The 20,104-nt window shown below is 44.3% G+C and overlaps 1 protein-coding gene across 1 annotated transcript in view; it reads right to left on the bottom strand.

Annotated features, from left to right (window-relative positions):
* Positions 1-20,104, bottom strand: part of LOC138266905 (polyamine-transporting ATPase 13A3-like) — a 228,487-nt gene that overhangs the window by 68,913 nt on the left and 139,470 nt on the right. Inside the window, exons 13-16 of the mRNA XM_069215643.1 lie at positions 17,210-17,398; positions 9,234-9,295; positions 1,879-2,029; positions 1,656-1,772 (exon numbers count right to left, since the gene is read on the bottom strand). Coding sequence (XP_069071744.1) covers positions 1,656-1,772; positions 1,879-2,029; positions 9,234-9,295; positions 17,210-17,398 — 519 coding nt within the window. The remainder of the gene's footprint in view (positions 1-1,655; positions 1,773-1,878; positions 2,030-9,233; positions 9,296-17,209; positions 17,399-20,104) is intronic.

Raw genomic sequence — 20,104 nt, 5'->3', positions numbered from 1 at the left:
ATTAAGATAGGTCAAATGTTTGGCCACCGGTGTTGGAATTACATTAAACAGATAAGTAGCAGGAAATAATTTGATCATTTTGGCTACCTCTACACATCTTGTCCTTCAGATTCAAATCATTAATGCCTGGAGCAAAAGATATATGCAGTTTCTTCACCAATGAAGAAACATTTGCCAGGCTGCTCAAAACTGCAAAGTTATGTCAGGATGTGAGATTCATAATGGTTTCAAGATTGCTAAATTTCATTAGACTAAATTGTATTACGTTCAGTCTGGTTAAATGGCCCAGGCTGCACAGTATTCTGCTTGCCCCTATAGACAGCAAGGCATCAGGAAGGCCTCTACATTAAATGCCTTCATGCATTGTGACTCAACACCGCGTAGGAATGATGGTGAGGAAATCTATTAACATACTCAGAAGTTGTCAGAGTGGTTGTCACTGTGAATGAATTTGCTGGGATGGGTTCCAGTGGAAGCATGCACTTTTCTCTTCTCGCCAAGGCCTAGCTTAGTACTCAGTGAAGCTCCCCGAGTGTCATTAAACATTCTGGATCACTTCTCTCAACATGCATCACTTTACACAATGTTGCCCCAATCTATTAGACAAACTACACATAGCTTTCATCACTGCCAAATATCAGATGAGAGCATCTCATTACGAAACCTATAATTGTAACCAACCTACATCCACAAATTAGTAGCTGAAACACCAACATTAAGTGAAACCAAAGGATCACTTCCAAAATATTTAACTACTGACACGTTGGCCAAAACATATCCAGCTATCTTCATGGACTCCTGCCTCACAAAGCAGATACATGGACTGCCAAATATGGCAGTGCACCCTGGAACAATGACTGCTCACAGGAACAGTACCAGTCCTATGTAAAAGGCAAGTCTTATCTGTGCCATTGTTGCTTTATATTTCCTATCTGGGATACTTTAAATGGATGAAGTGTGATTTTCCAGTCTAAAATATTGCATAGTGTGCAGAGGTTTGAGCTGGAGTGTTTAGGTTGATTTGCATTTGGCTGGACTGTGTCTTAGAATGCATGATGGGCAAAAACAACGATTAACTGGGATGCAGCACCAAGTAATTATCAGTGGAAGAAATTAATTCAAGCAATTCAACCATCACTTTTTGCATTTCTCAAAATTATAATAAAAGGATGTCCTAATATTCACTACTAGATCAGTGTTTTCCTTACAAAATCATTTTGAAAAGAGAAATGTTTTAGGGTGAATGTATTTCACAGTCCTGCAAACAAAAAGTGATGTAATGTGTGTATTAGCAAGATGCCTTGATGCGGTTCCATGGTTCCGGTTGTCTCCGCTGGTGGTTTAGTGTCCTGAACTAGTTTTTAAGTAAACTCGAAATTAAAGCAATATGAAAAGTAGATGAATCCACTACTACTCTCAACATACTAATACTACTTATATAAAATGCCCCCAAAAATAAAAACTCCGAATTGCAGAACTTTTTTTCCTGGTCCTCTGTTAGTGTCACCAAGGTTCCAAAAGTACATTTATCAAGGAGATAATCCTATGGTGGAGAATGAGCATCACCACAATTTGCTCATTTGAAGCTTTTGCTGGATTATATTGTAATTAAAACAGAACAGAAAGTCAATGTAATACCTTAGTGGGAAGCTTACCAGGTCATCCTCCGAATCAATGGAGATTTGGGCCACACTCTGATCTGCTGGACGCACCACAGTGGGCAAAATCTGATCATGCAATGCTGTTTCATCTGCAGTGGGTTCTTCTAGAATCTGCAAAATCCGAGAAGGAAAGGGGATCAGAAGGACAAACGACTAAGAAAGCTTACGCAATCAATAAACAACTGGAAAACAGAACGTCTTGCTCTATGATAAGTACCCAGCCTGTGGCCTCAAACATCTTCAGGTCTAGTGGGTCGCCGGAAATCTTCCCTTCGATGTTGGTCAGGGAGTGGCAGGAGGCCATGGCAGCCACAAAGTGTGATCGAACAAGACTCTTGGCTTGAACGTCATGAGCTGTAGTGAGAAACCTATCAGAAGAGAAAGACAAGTCTATTATCAAGAGTAGAGGACAATGCACCAACATCTGCTCAGGATTAAAACCAAGACACTCACAAATCCATGCAAGCTCTTAGCCACTGCAGCAGACAAACCTGAAATGTCAAGAAAAAAAACCCTTAAGACATTCTGTCTCACAGCAGAGGACACTGTGAATTTCTAAGGCCAGCGGTGTCTGCAGAAGTGAAACTACAGAAGTATACACTTTGCTTCGGTTTCAAGCAGAGGTATTAACATATAAATATCTGCTGAGGTGGGGAAAAACCAGAAATGACCAGCAATGACTTTTCTGCTCCTTTGTTTCCCTTTCTTCTGCCACGTCACGGTCTCTACTAATCATGCTAGTCTAACACAGTTTCTATTAAATGCTCTTACACTTTGGGATTGATGTCTTCCCTAAGGGCTTACTGGTCTCACCATTTGTGTTAACTATGCTGCATTTAAGCCTGTTAGGTTTCAGTTTTATTGCAATGCTACCTCTTCTCGTTCAACCACTCTGTTTGCGTACTGGGCAGGCTGTGCTAATGCCTGGCCTTTAACAACCACGGGGGTATAATGCCTTGTCAGTCTGTCCTCGAGTCTGTCTCTCTCTAATGAATATGATGCACTTATGCTGATCGCGCTACAGTCCTATTGGCTCGGATCTCTTCGTTTTCTTGAGCCCCCCCCCCGCACTACCCCCTCAATCCCCATATATGTGTGTCTGTTTCTTTCTCTGCTGGAAGTGCTGCACCAGTGCTGGTTTCTTTCAGTACAGGGCGTGACATATCTGCTGGTCCGTCCCTCTCTTGTCGCTCTCTCTCTCGTCTCCCTCTCCCTCTCTCCCGAACTCTCGAACACATTGCACTAGTGTAGGTTTTGTTTTAATCCTAGAGCTCAGCCGTCCTCCCTCCTAAACCTGTTTCTGCATCCAGTCTCTCTGTGTGCTGTAATGCACTCTAAGCTGGTCCTGTTATAGTCACAAATCTTTGTTACCTTCTCTCCCAGAGCACGTTGCCCCACTCCACTCTACAATTCTGACAGTTTAGCAAGAATCCACACACTTACAATATGATCAAATATTTGTATTCGTTGCTCTATAATGAAAATGTCACTTACCCAGTGTACATCTGTTCGTGGCATCAGTCGCTGAGATTCACATGGTATGCATGAGCTCGCCATCTGGTGTTGGGTCGGAGTGTTACAAGTTGTTTTTCTTCGAAGAAGTGTTTTCGAGTCACGGGACCGAGTGACTCCTCCTTCTGTGCTCATTGCGCATGGGCGTCGACTCCATCTTCGATTGTTTTCCCCGCAGAGGGTGAGGTAGGAGTTGTACTATAGTAATAGTGCCCGCGCAATGAAAAATGTAAGTATGTACCTATTAAAGGATTAAATAATATATATACAAATGTACAAAATTGAAGGTAACTTCTGAACTGCTACAGGCTTCCGGGGAGGTGGGTGGGTCCATGTGAATCTCAGCGACTGATGCCACGAACAGATGTACACTGGGTAAGTGACATTTTCAGTTCGATGGCATCTGTCGCTGTAGATACACATGGTATGCATAGACTAGTAAGCAGTTAGTTCCCCATAAGCGGTGGTTTAGCCTGTAGGAGTAGAAGTTGTCTGAAATAGAGTTCTTAATACAGCTTGACCTACTGTAGCTTGTTGTGCGGATAGCACATCTATACAGTAGTGTTTGGTGAATGTGTGAGGCGTAGACCAAGTGGCTGCCTTACATATTTCCTGCATTGGGATGTTTCCTAAAAAGGCCATTGAAGCACCTTTTTTCCTTGTTGAATGTGCCCTGGGAGTAATGGGCAGTTGTCTTTTTGCTTTAAGGTAGCAGATTTGGATGCATTTAACTATCCATCTGGCTATACCTTGTTTTGATATTGGGTTACCTGCATGAGGTTTTTGGAATGCAATAAATAGCTGTTTAGTTTTTCTGATGTTTTTTGTTCTGTCAATGTAGTACATTAATGCTCTTTTGACATCTAATGTATGTAGTGCTCTTTCAGCCACAGAATCTGGCTGTGGGAAAAAAACTGGTAGTTCTACCGTTTGATTTAGATGGAATGGTGAAATAACTTTGGGTAAAAATTTTGGATTAGGTCGTAGGACAACCTTATTTTTATGTATTTGTATAAAAGGCTCTTGTGTTGTGAACGCTTGAATTTCACTTACTCTTCTTAGAGATGTAATGGCGATGAGAAAGGCAACTTTCCAGGTTAGGAATTGTATTCCGCAAGAGTGCATGGGTTCGAAAGGTGGGCCCATGAGTCTTGTTAGAACCACGTTTAGGTTCCATGAAGGAACAGGTGGTGTTCTTGGTGGTATAATTCTTTTAAGCCCTTCTATGAATGCTTTGATAACTGGTATCCTATACAAGGAAGTTGAATATGTAGTTTGCAGGTATGCAGATATTGCTGCAAGGTGTATTTTAATAGAAGAGAAGGCTAGCTTTGCTTTTTGTAAATGGAGCAAGTAATTTACGATATGTTTTGGAGTTGCGTCTAGTGGTTGTATCTGATTATGATGGCAGTACCAAACAAATCTTTTCCACTTACTTGCGTAGCAGTGTCTAGTGGATGGCCTTCTGGCCTGCTTTATGACTTCCATACACTCTTGGCTAAGTTGTAAGTGTCCGAATTCTAGGATTTCAGGAGCCAGATTGCTAGATTCAGCGATGCTGGGTCCGGGTGTCTGATCTGTTGGTTGTGTTGCGTTAACAGATCTGGTTTGTTGGGCAGTTTGATATGTGGTACTACAGACAGATCTAGCAGTGTTGTGTACCAGGGTTGTCTTGCCCACGTTGGTGCTATTAAAATGAGTTTGAGTTTGTTTTGACTCAATTTGTTTACTAGGTAAGGAAGGAGAGGGAGAGGAGGAAAAGCGTAAGCAAATATTCCTGACCAGTTCATCCATAGGGCATTGCCTTGGGATTGCTTGTGTGGGTATCTGGACGCGAAGTTTTGGCATTTTGCGTTCTCTTTTGTTGCAAATAAGTCTATTTGTGGTGTTCCCCAGAGTGTGAAGTAGGTGTTCAGAATCTGTGGGTGGATTTCCCATTCGTGGACTTGCTGGTGATCTCGAGAGAGATTGTCTGCCAGCTGATTCTGGATCCCCGGAATAAACTGTGCTATTAGACCAATTTGATGGTGGATTGCCCACTTCCATATTTTTTGAGCTAACAAGCTTAACTGCGTTGAATGTGTTCCTCCTTGTTTGTTTAGATAATACATCGTTGTCATGTTGTCTGTTTTGACAAGGATGTATTTGTGGGTTATGATTGGTTGGAAAGCTTTTAGTGCTTGAAAAACTGCTAATAATTCTAGATGATTTATATGCAGTTTTGTTTGATGTATGTTCCATTGTCCTCTTATGTTGTGTTGATTGAGATGTGCTCCCCACCCTGTCATGGAAGCATCTGTTGTTATTACGTACTGTGGCACTGGGTCTTGGAAAGGCCACCCTATGTTTAAATTTATACTGTTCCACCAAAGAAGCGAGAGGTAAGTTTGGCGGTCTAGCAACACCAGATCTAGAAGGTGACCCTGTGCTTGAGACCACTGTGAGGCTAGGCACTGTTGTAAGGGCCTCATGTGCAGTCTTGCGTTTGGGACAATGGCTATGCATGAGGACATCATGCCTAGGAGCTGTAGTATTGTTCTTGCTTGTATTGTTTGGAGACATGTGTTGAATGACCATGTTGAAATTGTGGATCCTTTGTGGAGTTGGCGTTGCTACTCCTTTTGTCGTGTTTATTATGGCTCCTAGATATTGCTGTACTTTGCTTGGCAGAATGTTTGATTTTGCAAAGTTGACGGTGAACCCTAGTTTGTAGAGGGTTTGTATGACTTGATTTGTGTGATTTGAGCATTGTGTGAGCGAACTGGTTTTGATTAGCCAGTCGTCTAGATACGGGAACACATGTATTTGCTGCCTTCTGATGTGTGCAGCGACTACTGCTAGGCATTTTGTGAATACTCTTGGAGCGGTTGTTAAACCAAAAGGCAATACTTTGAATTGGTAATGTATTCCTTTGAATACAAACCTTAGATATTTCCTGTGTGATTGATGTATTGGTATATGGAAATATGCGTCCTTGAGGTCTAGGGTTGTCATGTAGTCGTGTTTTTTGAGCAATGGTAACACTTCTTGTAGTGTGACCATGTGAAAGTGGTCTGATTTGATGAATGTGTTTACTACCCTGAGGTCTAGAATTGGTCTCAGTGTTTCGTCCTTTTTTGGTATCAAGAAGTACAGTGAATAAACTCCTGTGTTTATTTGTGTGCTTGGTACTAATTCTATTGCATTTTTTTGCAGTAGTGCTTGAACTTCTATCTCTAGAAGCTGTGAATGGTATTTTGATAAATTTTGTGATTTTGGTGGTATGTCTGGAGGGAATTGCATGAATTCTATGCAATAACCATGTTGGATAATTGCTAGGACCCATGTGTCTGTAGTTATTTTGTCCCATGCTTCGTAATATTGACGTATCCTCCCCCCCACTGGTGTTGTGTGGGAGGGGTGAGTGACGTGTGAGTCACTGCTTGTTGGTAGTGGTTTTGGGGCTTTGAAATCTTCCTCTATTCCTAGGGAATTGCCCCCCTCTATACTGGCCCCGAAAACCTCCCCTGTACTGTCCCTGGTAGGTGGGCGGTGCGGACTGTGAGGTGCTAGCTTGTGTGGCCTGACCCCGAAACCCTCCTCTAAAAGGTGTTTTGCGGAAGGTGTTATAAGATCCTCTGCTCTGCGGGGAGTAGAATGCGCCCATGGCCTTGGCAGTGTCAGTGTCCTTCTTGAGCTTTTCTATGGCTGTGTCGACCTCCGGACCGAACAGAAGTTTTTCGTTTACTGGCATGTTAAGCACTGCCTGCTGAATTTCTGGCTTGAATCCAGACGTTCTGAGCCATGCGTGCCTACGGATGGTAACCGATGTATTAATGGTCCTTGCGGCCGTGTCTGCTGCATCCATGGAGGAGCGTATTTGATTGTTGGAAATGTTTTGACCCTCCTCAACAACCTGTTTTGCTCTTTTTTGGGAGATGTTCAATGAGATGCTGCATCTCATCCCAGTGGGCTCTGTCGTATCGCGCTAGCAGCGCTTGTGAATTTGCGATGCGCCACTGGTTTGCTGCTTGGACAGCAACCCTCTTCCCGGCTGCATCGAACTTCCTGCTTTCTTTATCTGGGGGAGGTGCATCCCCAGAAGTGTGTGAATTTGCCCGTTTTCTGGCAGCCCCTACCACCACAGAATCTGGTGGCAGCTGAGAGGTGATGAATACAGGGTCCGTAGGAGGCGCCTTATACTTTTTGTCCACCCTAGGCGTCACTGCCCTACTTTTAACTGGCTCCTTGAAAATGTCCTTTGCATGGCGTAGCATGCCTGGGAGCATCGGCAGGCTTTGGTAGGAGCTGTGGGTTGAAGAGAGGGTGTTAAATAAAAAATCATCCTCTACTTGTTCCGAGTGTAGTTCCACATTATGGAATAGTGCTGCTCTAGCCACCACTTGTGAGTAGGCTGTGCTGTCTTCCGGTGGTGATGGCCTAGTTGGGTATGTGTCTGGGCTGTTATCAGACACTGGTGCGTCGTACAAGTCCCACGCATCCTGATCTTGGTCATCGTGGCTCATGGCGGTGTGAGCTGGCGAATGTGACGGGGTGTAAGTTGGCGAAGCCGGAGTTACAGGTGGAGGCGAGGGAGGAGGTGTTACCTTTTGTGCTGTTTGTTGCTGAGGAGTAAACTGAAGCGTTCTCTTTCGTTTGACAGGTGGAAGGGTACTGATCTTCCCAGTCCCCTGCTGAATAAAGATACGCTTTTGCGTGTGATCCACGTCAGTGGATTGCAGTTCTTGTTCAAATCTATGTTTCTTCATTTGTGAAGACATAGAATGCTCTTCAGTATAGGAGCCTGAAACAGGGTCTGATGTCGCTTTTTTCGGCTCCGAAAACCCTGTTGATTGTTTTTTCGGCTCCGAGGTAACCTTCCTCTTTTTCTGTGCCGAAAATTCTTGGCCTCTATGGTCTTCGGCGCCACTGTCTCGGCGTCGATCCGTGTCGACACCGAACTCTCGGTGTCGATGCTTCTGTTTAGCACTCTCTCGGTCCCGAGGAGGCTGCGTGCCGGTGTCTCGACCGAAGTCGGACGATCTCGACACTGAATGGGCCTTTTTCGGTGCCGATTGTTGGTCACCGAGAATTTGGGTGGAGCCATGGCCGGTTGGCAGTGGCGTCCCCTGGGCCTTCTTTCCTTTTTTAAGTTCTGATCTCGACGTCTTACTCACAGTTTTTGTAGAGTCTAGCTCGTCGGAGTCTGAATCCTGGATGGAAAAGGATTCCTCCTGTTCCTCTTCTGTCTCGAACTGTCGACGCTCCTTTGGCGTGGACGCCATCTGCAGTCTTCTCGCTCGACGGTCGCGCAGAGTTTTTCGGGACCGGAACGCCCGACAGGCCTCACAGGATTCTTCGCTGTGCTCAGGTGACAGGCACAGGTTACAGACCGAGTGTAGGTCCGTATAAGGATATTTGTTGTGGCATTCGGGGCAGAATAGAAACGGGGTCCGTTCCATCGGCGTTGTTCTCCACGCGGTCGGGCCGACTAGGCCCCGACGGGGTGCCGAAATCTACCCCGAAGGGCACCGAAGCGCTTCGATGTTCAACGCGTCGTCGTATGTGTCTATCTCGAACCGGATCGCAACGATACCGTCGAAAATCTTCCGTTTTCAGCTATCTTTCCGTTCCGAAACTTGGAGCGACAGGAACACGTCCGAACCCGATGGCGGAAAGAAAACAATCGAAGATGGAGTCGACGCCCATGCGCAATGAGCACAGAAGGAGGAGTCACTCGGTCCCGTGACTCGAAAACACTTCTTCGAAGAAAAACAACTTGTAACACTCCGACCCAACACCAGATGGCGAGCTCATGCATACCATGTGTATCTACAGCGACAGATGCCATCGAACACATTAATCTGTCCAAACAGCTGCGCACATGTATGACTTAACTCCATGCACTTCCTGTCTTCTGGGGACTGCTTTCAGTTAGCAGAAGGCAGCCCAGTGAATAGACACGTGGTTTTGTCAGAGCCCCAAAAATACATGTTCAATGGACTAGAAACGAAATACTATTCGAGTGCTGACGGAATTAGGTTTTGTTCCTCAATATCACATTCTCCCTCCCAGACTCACTTGCCAGCCTGAACCTGGAGGAAGCCCCACATGTCCAAGCCATCTTCGGTGAGGGTCCCAGTCTGCGAGAGAAAGAGAGAGCAGCAATTAGAGGCACAGGTCTGACACGGTGGAGGAGTGCAATCAAGGAGGAGATGAAATAGACAATAAGATTAACAAAATGGCTGCATTGAGAAAGAGGTTCTAACAAATACTAGAAGTAAAGAGAAAGGCAGACAACCAAGACGGATACAAGTTAGAGGACAGTAAAAGGCACACCAAGGAGGCAGCAACCTAGTGGGAAAGGGCCTGAAAGGTGGCATCTCCCTCTTAAAACAAAGGAGGTGCTGCATACTCACGCAGATATTGTTTCCACCTTCCGTAACTGCGCCACTATAATCCCAACACATCTCAACACAGACTTTCTCTGCATCCAGGAGTCTTCTATTTTATCAGACACCATCTAAATCTGGAGCAAAGCTTATCACCATTCAGTACTAAATGTCCATTCCATGTCCAACATGTAAGCAAAATTATCGTAAGATGGAACGAAAACCTGCTACTAGTGCCACTTGAGAAGATGGCTGCAGACCTTGTATGTAAGGTCAAAGACTGTTCAGGGGCAAGAGTTGCAGGTTCTTTAATAGACAACCAAGAACCAAATGGTTCCCCTTGGTGCACAATATACACTAAATCTCAAATTTTGCTGTACACAATCTCCACCATTCATACACTAAACAAACCTTCATTCACAATCAAACAATTGTGAATGCCATAGTAGTAGAACAATATTTGTATAGTTTAATCCAACGAAGTTCATACATATGTATAAAAAAAATGATTAAAATTTGATACATAACCACACCATTACACCAAATACACAACCAAAGGAAGAGAAAGAACTAAAGAAGACTAATCAATGCCTTTTGACATGTACACTTTAACTTTACTGTCAGTGAACATTCAGAGCACTTTGTTCCCAGAACAGAATGGCCAGTGCTCTTACATTCAGTAGGAAATATTTGATAAAATTCACCTTCTTCAGGATTAACAGATATTGACCTTCTTTATAACTGCTCAACATATAATTTTCAGTACCAGAAGAATACTTGTTTTTAAGTTTATAAGATTTCACAATTGTGTTTTAAATATCGATCCTAAATAATAAATTTTTGTTTTACTCTATGTCAGTCTGTCTAGTATACAGTTTGTCACAATGTTTTTAAATATCAGATGTGCGTATGATATTTATATATTTAATGTTTGTATCTGTGCCATATTTTTGTTTCTTTTATAGATAAAAGTAAAGGGTGCCTGCCAGGTTGAGAGTGTATAAGGACAAAAAAGGCATACTGCCTCCTTAAGGAGTCACCAGCTTTCAGCTCCCAGCATGCCTTGTGCTGGCAGTTTGCCCCATAGCATCAGTTCTTTTGAGCGGTTCAACAATAAGAGGAAAATAGTCTTTTAATAGAGAAAGTTACTGATGAACAGTTACTTACCATTGGAAGCACTTATCTGGTACTCTATATAGCCCCAGATACCTCAACTTAGAAAATTCCCCAAGTGTCAGACTGGATCTGGAAATTTTAGAGCAGTACCCGTGCGCGCCAGTAAGTGGCATCAATCGTCTCGGCTTCGGCGATGTCTGCACTGGAAGTGATGTGCAACCGTGCCTATATAGGTGCCACCCCACTGTGCTGACTTCAGTTTCTTTTTAGGACTTTCCACACCAGAAGCGCAGAACCACGAAAAATGCTGACACACCAAAAAGGGTGACCCTATGAAATCACTTTGCTGAACTGGGAGGATGGGAGGGTCAGTAAGCAATCTGTGGTTAGCCAGAGACTCTACCAGATAAAGTGGTTCCGAAGGTAAGTAACTGGTTTTTCTAATAGTGACTTCTAGCCCCAGATTCCTTATCTTACAATAAGCACCCAAGAAATACCTTCTTGACGGTAGGATTGCTAACAGATTAAACCAGAAAGTCTGCAGGACCGAATGGCCAAAATACATACGTCACAACAGACCAGACCATTTGTAATGTCTGGTGAACATGTACAGTGACAATCACAAATCTGCCTGACAGTTGTCCAGGATAGGGATTCCGAAAGCTAATACAGTGGTAGCAGCCTTGGCTCTGGCAGAATGAGCACATAAACCCTCAGGGGGCAATTTTTGGCCAAAGTGTAGCATATGTTTATGCAGAGTACTATCCATAGTGAGAAGGTCCTTTTTTACGCTGTCTTCCCATTCTTAGCCTCCACATGCCACACAAAGAGTTGATGGTCCACCTGGAACGCTTATGTGAGCTATACAGAACAATGTTCTTCTTGGGTCCAGATGAGGGAGTCTCTCTTCTTCTTTAGAAGGGTGAAGTGGAGCAAAGAAGGTAGGCAGGGTGATGTTTTCACATTCAGGACACAATCTTCGAGAGAAAGGAAGCATGGGTCGCAGAACCAGCTTGACTGGGTAAAAGGTGGTATAAGGACGGTGCGCAGAGAGTGCCTGTAGTTCACCGACTCTCCTAGCCGATGTTAAGGACGCTAAAAAAGCAGTCTTGATAGTAAGCAGGCGGAGTGGACCGTTGTGGAGTGGCTCGAAAGGCACGCACAAAGGAAAGGTCAGGACCAAATTAAGATCCCATTGGGGGATGATGAAAGAAACATGTTGTAGAAATCTGTTAAATCTAGTCACGTTGAAGGCTGGTCCAGAAACTGTACGAATGCCAACATGGCAGACAAGTAACCTCTAAAAATGCCCAGAGAGATGTCCTGCTGGGCCAAAAAAAAAAAAAAAAAATAGTGCTTGGGATAAGGGTGCAGAAAGAGGATCAAAATCCTTGGATGCAGACCATGCCACTAACTTTTCTCAATAGCAGTCGTATACAGTCTTAGTGGAGGGATACCTTGCTGCCAAATAACATCACAGACTTCAGGAAGAAGATCAAAAGTTGTCAACTGTCACTGTTCAATCTCCAGGCATGAAGGCCGAGAGTGTGCAGGTTTGGATGCAGGACCGTGCTCTCCTGCTGCAACACAAGATCCTCCCAAAGGGACAGCCTGAACAGAGGACCGATGGTCATGCTCAGGATACCATACTCTCCGTGCCCAATCCGGAGCCACAAGAATGACTTGAGTCCGGTTGTTCCTGATGTTCTGGAGAGCTCTGGAAAGGAGTTTTATTAGCAAAACAGCGCACAGGAGGCTGGAGTTCCACTCAAGATGAAAAGCATCTGAGCGACAACGGCCTTGGAAACCCTAGCACGCAGAACTGACGACACTCCCATTCTCAGCAGTGGCAAACCGATCTAACCAAGGATCTCCCCACTCTTGGAAGAGACCTTGCACAGATTCTAGATGGAGATGCCATTCGTAATCCACTAGGCAACAACAGCCGAGTTTGTTTGCCATGGTATTCAGACAGCCAGATGTTGAATCACCAAGAAAATGTAGACTTTCCAGCCATGTCCAGAGAAGCAGGGCCATCCGTGTCCAGAGAAGCAGAGTCTCCTGACAGAGTGTCCACGACCTGGCCTTGCCCTGTTTGTAGCAATAACACATGACTAGTGCACTGGGCCCTGCTGACCAGGCCTCAGTGCATGTGCTCTAACCCTTAAAAACTCTATTTAATTAGCTTATACCCAACTGGCAGGAGTTAATTTGTAAACACCTAGTATATGGTCCTGGGGGTACCACGGACCTGTAGGTTAAAGTGTCTCTCATGGACTGCAGCACTGCTTGCATCACCATGCATGTGATAAAGCAAAGTATGACTGACAGTCTGCCACTGCTGGCTGGAAGAGCAGTTTTTCGACCACTAAATTGACTTCACCATTTATAATAATGGCAAAGCCCAACCTCCCTCAAAGCCTTCAGGTGCACGGCCCGTCACTCGGAGCACGACTTCGGGTCATGGTCGCGCTCAAGACACCACAGACAAACCCGAGGAGGATCCGTCACCGACATTGTCCGATGACAGTCCTCGCAAGGCTTGAACCAGGTCTTCAGGGACATCCTCGACACACCAAAGTTGCACAGAAAAAACTCAACCAAACAGTTGAATTCGGCCAAAAAAATAGCCAGGGTAGCTCTTCTCCGGGTCAGCGCGTGGAGCGGAAAGAAAAGAACTGACATCACTGCGTGAAGGCGGCATCTATATACTACTCCCAACGTCATCACGGCGACCACGACGCCAACGGAGTCGACCAACGCCACCTGCCAACGTGCAAGGGTATTGCTTGAAGAAAAATCTCCGGATCCAGTCTGACGTCAGGGGGAAAATTCTAAAGTAAGGAATCTGCAACTAGAAGTCTCTATCAGATAATGTATATCTGTCGCCCCTAAGATAGGCCTAACACGTCTGTATAGTGTCCTGCGTAATATAAAGTAGGACCTCCGTTTTTATATGCATAACAAGAAAAAAACCAACAATGCTGTTTTTAAATGTAGAAAGTCTAGTAGTCCTACACACGGATTACTTAGCAGTGGTAACTTCTGAGTGGAACTACTAAACAATACTTCAAGGAATTCAAAACAACGGTTGAGTTAAACCGGACTTGATGCTGAAGCTGAATTCAACATAACTTTTGCACAATTGGTACCTTTGGTAAGTAGCCACTTTTTGAGCCCAAGGTTTTCCAGGGACCGTTTTCAGTTGCTGGCTAAGAAAGAGCCTTCTGTGCTCCTTGGAGGAAGGTGACTGACTGTCAGGAAGGAAAGCAAAGAGGCCTGCGGTTGGGACTTCTCCCTCGCAGGAATGCCAAACAGTTTGTGAGAGCAAATGTTGAGTTTCAAAGGAGAAGCTAACTTTGAAGAGCAAATCGTGTACACTCAACAGAGGGGTTGCTCTTTTGTTCTTGCAGACAGATTGGCATCAGGAATGGAGAGGGGGGGAAGCAGATGCCAAATCGGTTTTTCCATGGGCAAGTAGCCTCCAGTTAGCCACACCTCTGGGACAGCAGGGGAGCGCCACACAGTGTTTCCTAAACCAGCCTTCCCTTGATAGAAAGTAGGAAGGATTCCAGAGAAAGGTGAACAGCCCACAGCTCCAACAGGTTCATGTGGGGGACAAGTCACCACCAGCGTCCTCTGAACTCCACCTCTGCAAGACGACATCCCCTTTCCAGCAATGACAAACCAGTCACCACTGCCAGCTCTGAGTGGGGTGGGGAAAGGAATCTGCTGCCGGTCCAGCTCTGGTTGAGCTATCACAACAGGTCTTTTGCAGTCTCTACTTAAACCTAAAAGGAATCCAAGAGGTTCCCCTGGTACCGAGTGCTCTGAGGCTTCAGACCCCCCTGCAGAGGCAGCCTGTGCTACTTGTGCGGTATTCACGAGCAGAATGCCAAGAGGCCCAGAAGTCTCAGGTTCTCTCACCGAGACCCATGACTGAGGCAGAAACATCAGGATCATAACCCAAATGTCAAATCTGTTGTGGTGGAGAGAAGGCCCTAAGCGGCTCGATTACAAGGACTGCGCCAATGAAAGGGAATCTCTGAAGGAGTCAAGTGTGACTTTGAAACGCTGATAGTGAATCAAATGTCAGGAGGTTCACCACCATCAAGTGGTGGTCTAGGCACACTGTGACAGGCAGGCCTTCAACAGCCAGTCATTGAGGTACGAGACGTGGGATCCCCAACCTCTGTATGTGTGCAGATACCACAACCATTTGTGTTGTGAACACCAGGGGGGACTGGTGAGGCCAAAGGGGAGCACAGCAATTTGGAAATGCTCTTGACCCACCTTGAACTATGAGCAGCATCAGTGTGACTACAGAACAGACACATGAAAGTAAGCTCCTTGCAAGTCCAAAGCCACAATCCAGTCACCTGGATCTAGGCCAGTCAGAAGCTGGACCAGCTTGAGCAACTTGCATTTGTCATTTCACAAGAAGGTGCTCAGGGGGCAGAGATTTAAGATGGGACGAAGGGCTCTTTTCTCTTTCGACATGAGATAATGGTGGGAGTAACAGCGAGTCCCTACTACCAGGGGATTGACTTCCAGGTCAAACAGATGAAATCCACTGAATGTCTTGCCATTAAAGAGATTCTTGGTATAATTTGGAGAGCATCCTCACCCTCCTTAAGGGGCTGAAGAACGCTCCCTCTGCCCCACATTGCCCTTCCAACCCTTTTTTGTTTTGTTTGTTGTCAGTGAAGATCATGAACTGGGACAGACATTTCATAAACCTTGAAATAGCACTTGAGGATAAGATTTAGAGACCAAGTGATAAACGCAGCATCAGTTAGTCTGTGGTTTTATAATCATTAGCTTTTACTTCTCTTTAGCCATCATTACAGTAGTGAAAAGTTGCTGTGGATCTCTCAGGAGATTAATTGGCTGTACAGGCGAGTCACCACGGAAGCCACAGAACCAGCATCATCTCATTCATCAAGTAGTCTGAGTATACTCTGATCACAAAACATTGTGTTGCAAACAATTTATAAATTTTGCACCCAAAAAAACAGTTAAGCTGATATTATTGCTATGATCCATTACCCAAAAACCACTAAAATCCCCCAGTTATGGTAAATGACATAACCATAAATTCAAAGGTGTGTTTTTGCATTCTGTGTGTATCCCAGAAGTCCTTCAGAAAAAAGTCTGAGGGTCTGCAGTCACAGAAAAGCATACAGCAACTTCGGCACCTCTTAAAACCCACTGCAAAACATAAAAGAGAAACATAATCTAAAGGGAGCCATGGGCAGAAGGTGTAAACCCAAAGAATGTAAACATGTAAAAGCAAACAATTAAAAGAAAATCTTTTTCCTTGAGGAATAGTCAAGGAGAAGCTCTGAGAGAGGCACAGGGTGCTTTTCGCTGGTAACCCACAACAGGAAACATTTAAAAAGTAAACAAGTGCTGGAATGCACGAGAAAGAGAGAACAGTGTAGGGTGGTGATGTAAGCGGAAAGTGAGTAAGCAAAAGGGATGAGTAAAGAGATGTGAAAGATGAGACCACCGTAACAGGGGCCTGTCAAAAAGAGACCGCGTGTAGGCAGCAGAGGAGGAGGGTGAAAGGGAATATGTAGGATAAATCAGAGAAAGAAATGGAAGCCTGAGGACAACAGGAAAAAAACTACACAAAAGGTAGAACAGTGGGGAAGAGGAGAGGCGCAAAGGAAATAGTAGCATCATGTGAGAAGTGCAGGAAATTGTGGGAAGACAAGAAAAAAAGACCACAAAAAATGAACCAGAGAGTACAGAAAACGCAGAAGAGGATAACAGAAAAAAAGGACGAATGGTGGAGAAGACAACGGAGTGGGTGCGGATGAGGAGGAGCAATAGACAACCGCAAGGAAGGGAGCCCTGTGGAACAAGTGGTTGGCTTCATGGAAAGAATTTAAAAAAATGTGGACATCTGAAATTAAAAGGAAGGCGTGGAAATAAAGACGATGTAAGGAAGAGAAAATGTAGCACCCACAGACAGGGAAATAACTGCAAAGAAACAGGTAAAAAACAGAAGGTTGCCTATAAAGATTGTGAGTACATCTACCTCAGAAGCCTATCAGACAAGACCCTTCCTTGGTGAGAAAGCGCAGAGCTTCCCACTCTCGTTTCTAGTAACTAATAATCTTGTGAGAGTTACAACACCTGCACTCCAGTGCGTGTTTTATGGAAGATCCACCCAGTCAAAGGACACAAACTAAAAAATAAATGTTACAGATCAGACAAAAAAATAAAACAGATCTGAGCAGCAGAAGTAAACCAATCTTAATTGCTGAGTACGGAAAAGTGAAGGATAAAAAATAAAAAATAAAAATAAAAAAAGAGTAACACATACAAGACAATCTAGCCTCAATAAAAGCCTTTTTAGCTGAAGTTTTGATACCTACTAGAAGGTAGAAATACTCCACCAAACTGGAAAGTAAAGGGGCCTGGAGTGAATGTACGTTTATACATATAAAGGAAAAGTTACAATAAAACACAGAACAAGCAAAGGACCAGAAAGCAACAGGTGAGGACAAAGCTAGCTGTTCCAGCCAAGAGATGCTGTACCTTATCGAAGCAGATCAAGTTAAGCTGACCACACACATTGATGCGCTGTGGGCTGATGCAGAAGATGCCCTTATTCTTCAGGCGGTGCTGCGCGTACACAATGCCAGCTGTCATGGCTGCTGGTAGGGCTGGTGGAACGGTGATGGTGATGATATCCAAGGTCTTTAGGATGATGCGGCCGACCGCCTCCTGGGAAAAAAGCATTGGACATTCCATTATTACATTTCAGTGGTGCCACAATTATTTAACAACTGAGAACCGCCAAATAAAGAACACAACATATTTCATTAGAAATACTTTTAAAAAAACAACAACAACAAAAAAACTTGCTATTACTCCATCACGGAGTAACATCAACTTCATTATTGCTAGGTTTTTCCTGGAGGTCCCAGAGGAAACGTTAACTAATTTAAAAAAAAGGCTTTGCAATCAAAATTTTAAATACTGTGGGGATGCCCGAAGCTCCAAAGTATTGGTCAGAGGTGATAGATTGCTTAAATAGGGTGTGTGGGAGTAACCGGGTGCCAGGTGCAAAATGGTATCCCCTGAATATCTGGGGTAAGACTGACCTCATTCACACAGCCCGAATATGGCCCACACTGGGATTGATGGTGGCAAAACGCAATATAGCACAATGGTTTTCAGAGACAACACCACTCCTCAGTGGTTGGAAGAATGATATAGATTGGTGTATGCAAGTGGAGAGAGTGGTTTAAGAAAGCAAAACAAATGGATGAAAACTTGGGGAGACTGGAATGAATATTGAGGAGGGGTGTGTGCTCAAATTCCCAATAGCTTGGGGACGTTGATGCTAGTTATTTTGCTACAGTCTATCAAAAAACCTGAGGAGGTGAATGGGAGGACGGGTGGGTGATTGGTTGGTTGGCTCTGGGATTGTGGAGTCAGGTGGGGATAAATTTACGATGTATTGATGTCTGGCTTACAGAAAAATTTGCTGATGGATGTCACCATGCTTCCTGTTATACATGCAATAAAAAGATTTATAAATAATGTAAGTACTACACAAGCAGGAGGCTTCTTCTAAAGAAACTATTATAACTATGTCAACCCTTTAATATACCAGAAAATCTCAATTCTTCAGCTCCGCTTGGGAAATTCCATAAACAAATCTAAGGTATGAAAGACCAAACTAAAAGAGCTTGCTTATTATTTGAAACATACTTGAGTGCCTAACAAGCCACATATTTCACCAGTTAGTTCATCATAAATCCCAATCACTCGCAAGGCAAGATAAGCCCTAGTGGGAGAACTGTCTTAGACCTGATCGCACAGCAAAAGAAAAAAAGGAAAGAGATGGCCCTTGAATATTTTAAGCAAGTCTTCCGTAACGCCTGATTGAAATTCACGAAGTTCAACTATCCGCATCAGGCTTATCTCACGCCACACAGAGTACTCAAGGTATTCCCGGGTTCATCCCGAAAAGCCCGCACTGTGGTCATTTCCCCAAGCTAGCAAGGGTATGGGTCCATATGATGGAGGTAGTTTCAGAGGTGACTGAAGTCCAGCTAGCCCCGACTCTTTGCTTTGCCTCCAAGGGATTACTAATAGGACAAAGAAAACTAGGAGCCTTATGAAATGTGTGGACCTAGCTCTGGTGCTTCTAAGAGACAGATCGCAATGGCATGGAAAGCGATCGTGCCTCCTCTGGATCTTGGCTGGATCCGAACAGTGCATAGATGGGCGGTAGTGGAGGCAGACGCTATGCCATGAGATGTGCTTCGGAGGGGAGGAGCTAGTGCAGCCAAGCTGTGGGACACTCGTGTGCTCAAGCTGGCGGCCAAATTGCATAACCCCTTGGCAGGTCGCACCCTGGGGGATGGAGAAGCGAGGTGCGCACCGCCCTAAATGGCTATGGTGTATAACCTATAGGGCCCTGCCAACCCTCCCTCTAGTAGAGCTGTCGACAAATATGAATTTCCTTTTCAATAAAGGTGTTGTTTCCTGGGACAGGGTTATGTTATAGTTCAGTTGTGTTTCTTATGTCTAGAAGTATTCACTGTCTCCCACTGAGGACAGATCTACAGCAATAATTCCTGGGACCAGGCCCATGAAATTGTTAGAAGGCTTCACTTTTTTAATAGCTTGTCTTCCGAAAGAGTCAACTTTAAGCCAGATCGCCTTGATTTCACACATAAGGTCCAAGTCATTCTGGGCGATTTAAGGTCATCAGCTGACAGAATGGCGACCTCATGACTAAAAGTCAGACACAGCATTCATATTCAACCAAATGAAGCACATTCAATTACAGTGTTGCAAGACTGATAGCAAAGCAATGACGAATGAAAGGAAGATTGAACAATAGTTCGGACAATATTTATAAGATATTATGCCCTGAGAAGGCCTTATGATGTTTGAGCAAAACGCGTTGGCTGTATGAATGTATTTCCTTAAGAAAAATAATTGTTTTAAGATGAATGAAACAATTAACCTTTTTCACAAAGATTATTTTGAGACGTCTGTTCTAACTTGTCTGCCATTTGGATATGGTCCCTGCAAACACCTGCCTTAGGAGAGGCTCAGCTTACACGGCAGTCATTTCTGCTTCTGCCCCACCTTCCTTCCTTTTCCCGCATCTCTTCTGGATTTCCCACTATAGTAAACGCATTCATCCAGACTGTGATGTTCGGTTCCTTGGTGATCATTGGCATAATCAAGGCAACTGAAATCCATTGTTCGTGATCCTTGTTACCTCCAGACAGCCATGTCATCTTTTCTAAATATCTTCCTGACAATCGGACCCAGACTCAAAGAAAGTTTCTCTTCTGCTAAAAAGTAATTTCAGTGAAATGCAAACTGCTTGAAGAAACTGTCAAGGTAACACACCAAGAAAACGTTCCTGAAATCTGTGAAAGCAACACTTGAAAATGACTCATA

The sequence above is a fragment of the Pleurodeles waltl genome, chromosome 12 (assembly GCF_031143425.1).
Source record: "Pleurodeles waltl isolate 20211129_DDA chromosome 12, aPleWal1.hap1.20221129, whole genome shotgun sequence".
Taxonomy (NCBI): Eukaryota; Metazoa; Chordata; class Amphibia; order Caudata; family Salamandridae; genus Pleurodeles; species Pleurodeles waltl.
Note: the sequence above shows the minus strand (reverse complement) of the source record. Positions and strands in the feature narration are given on the sequence as shown.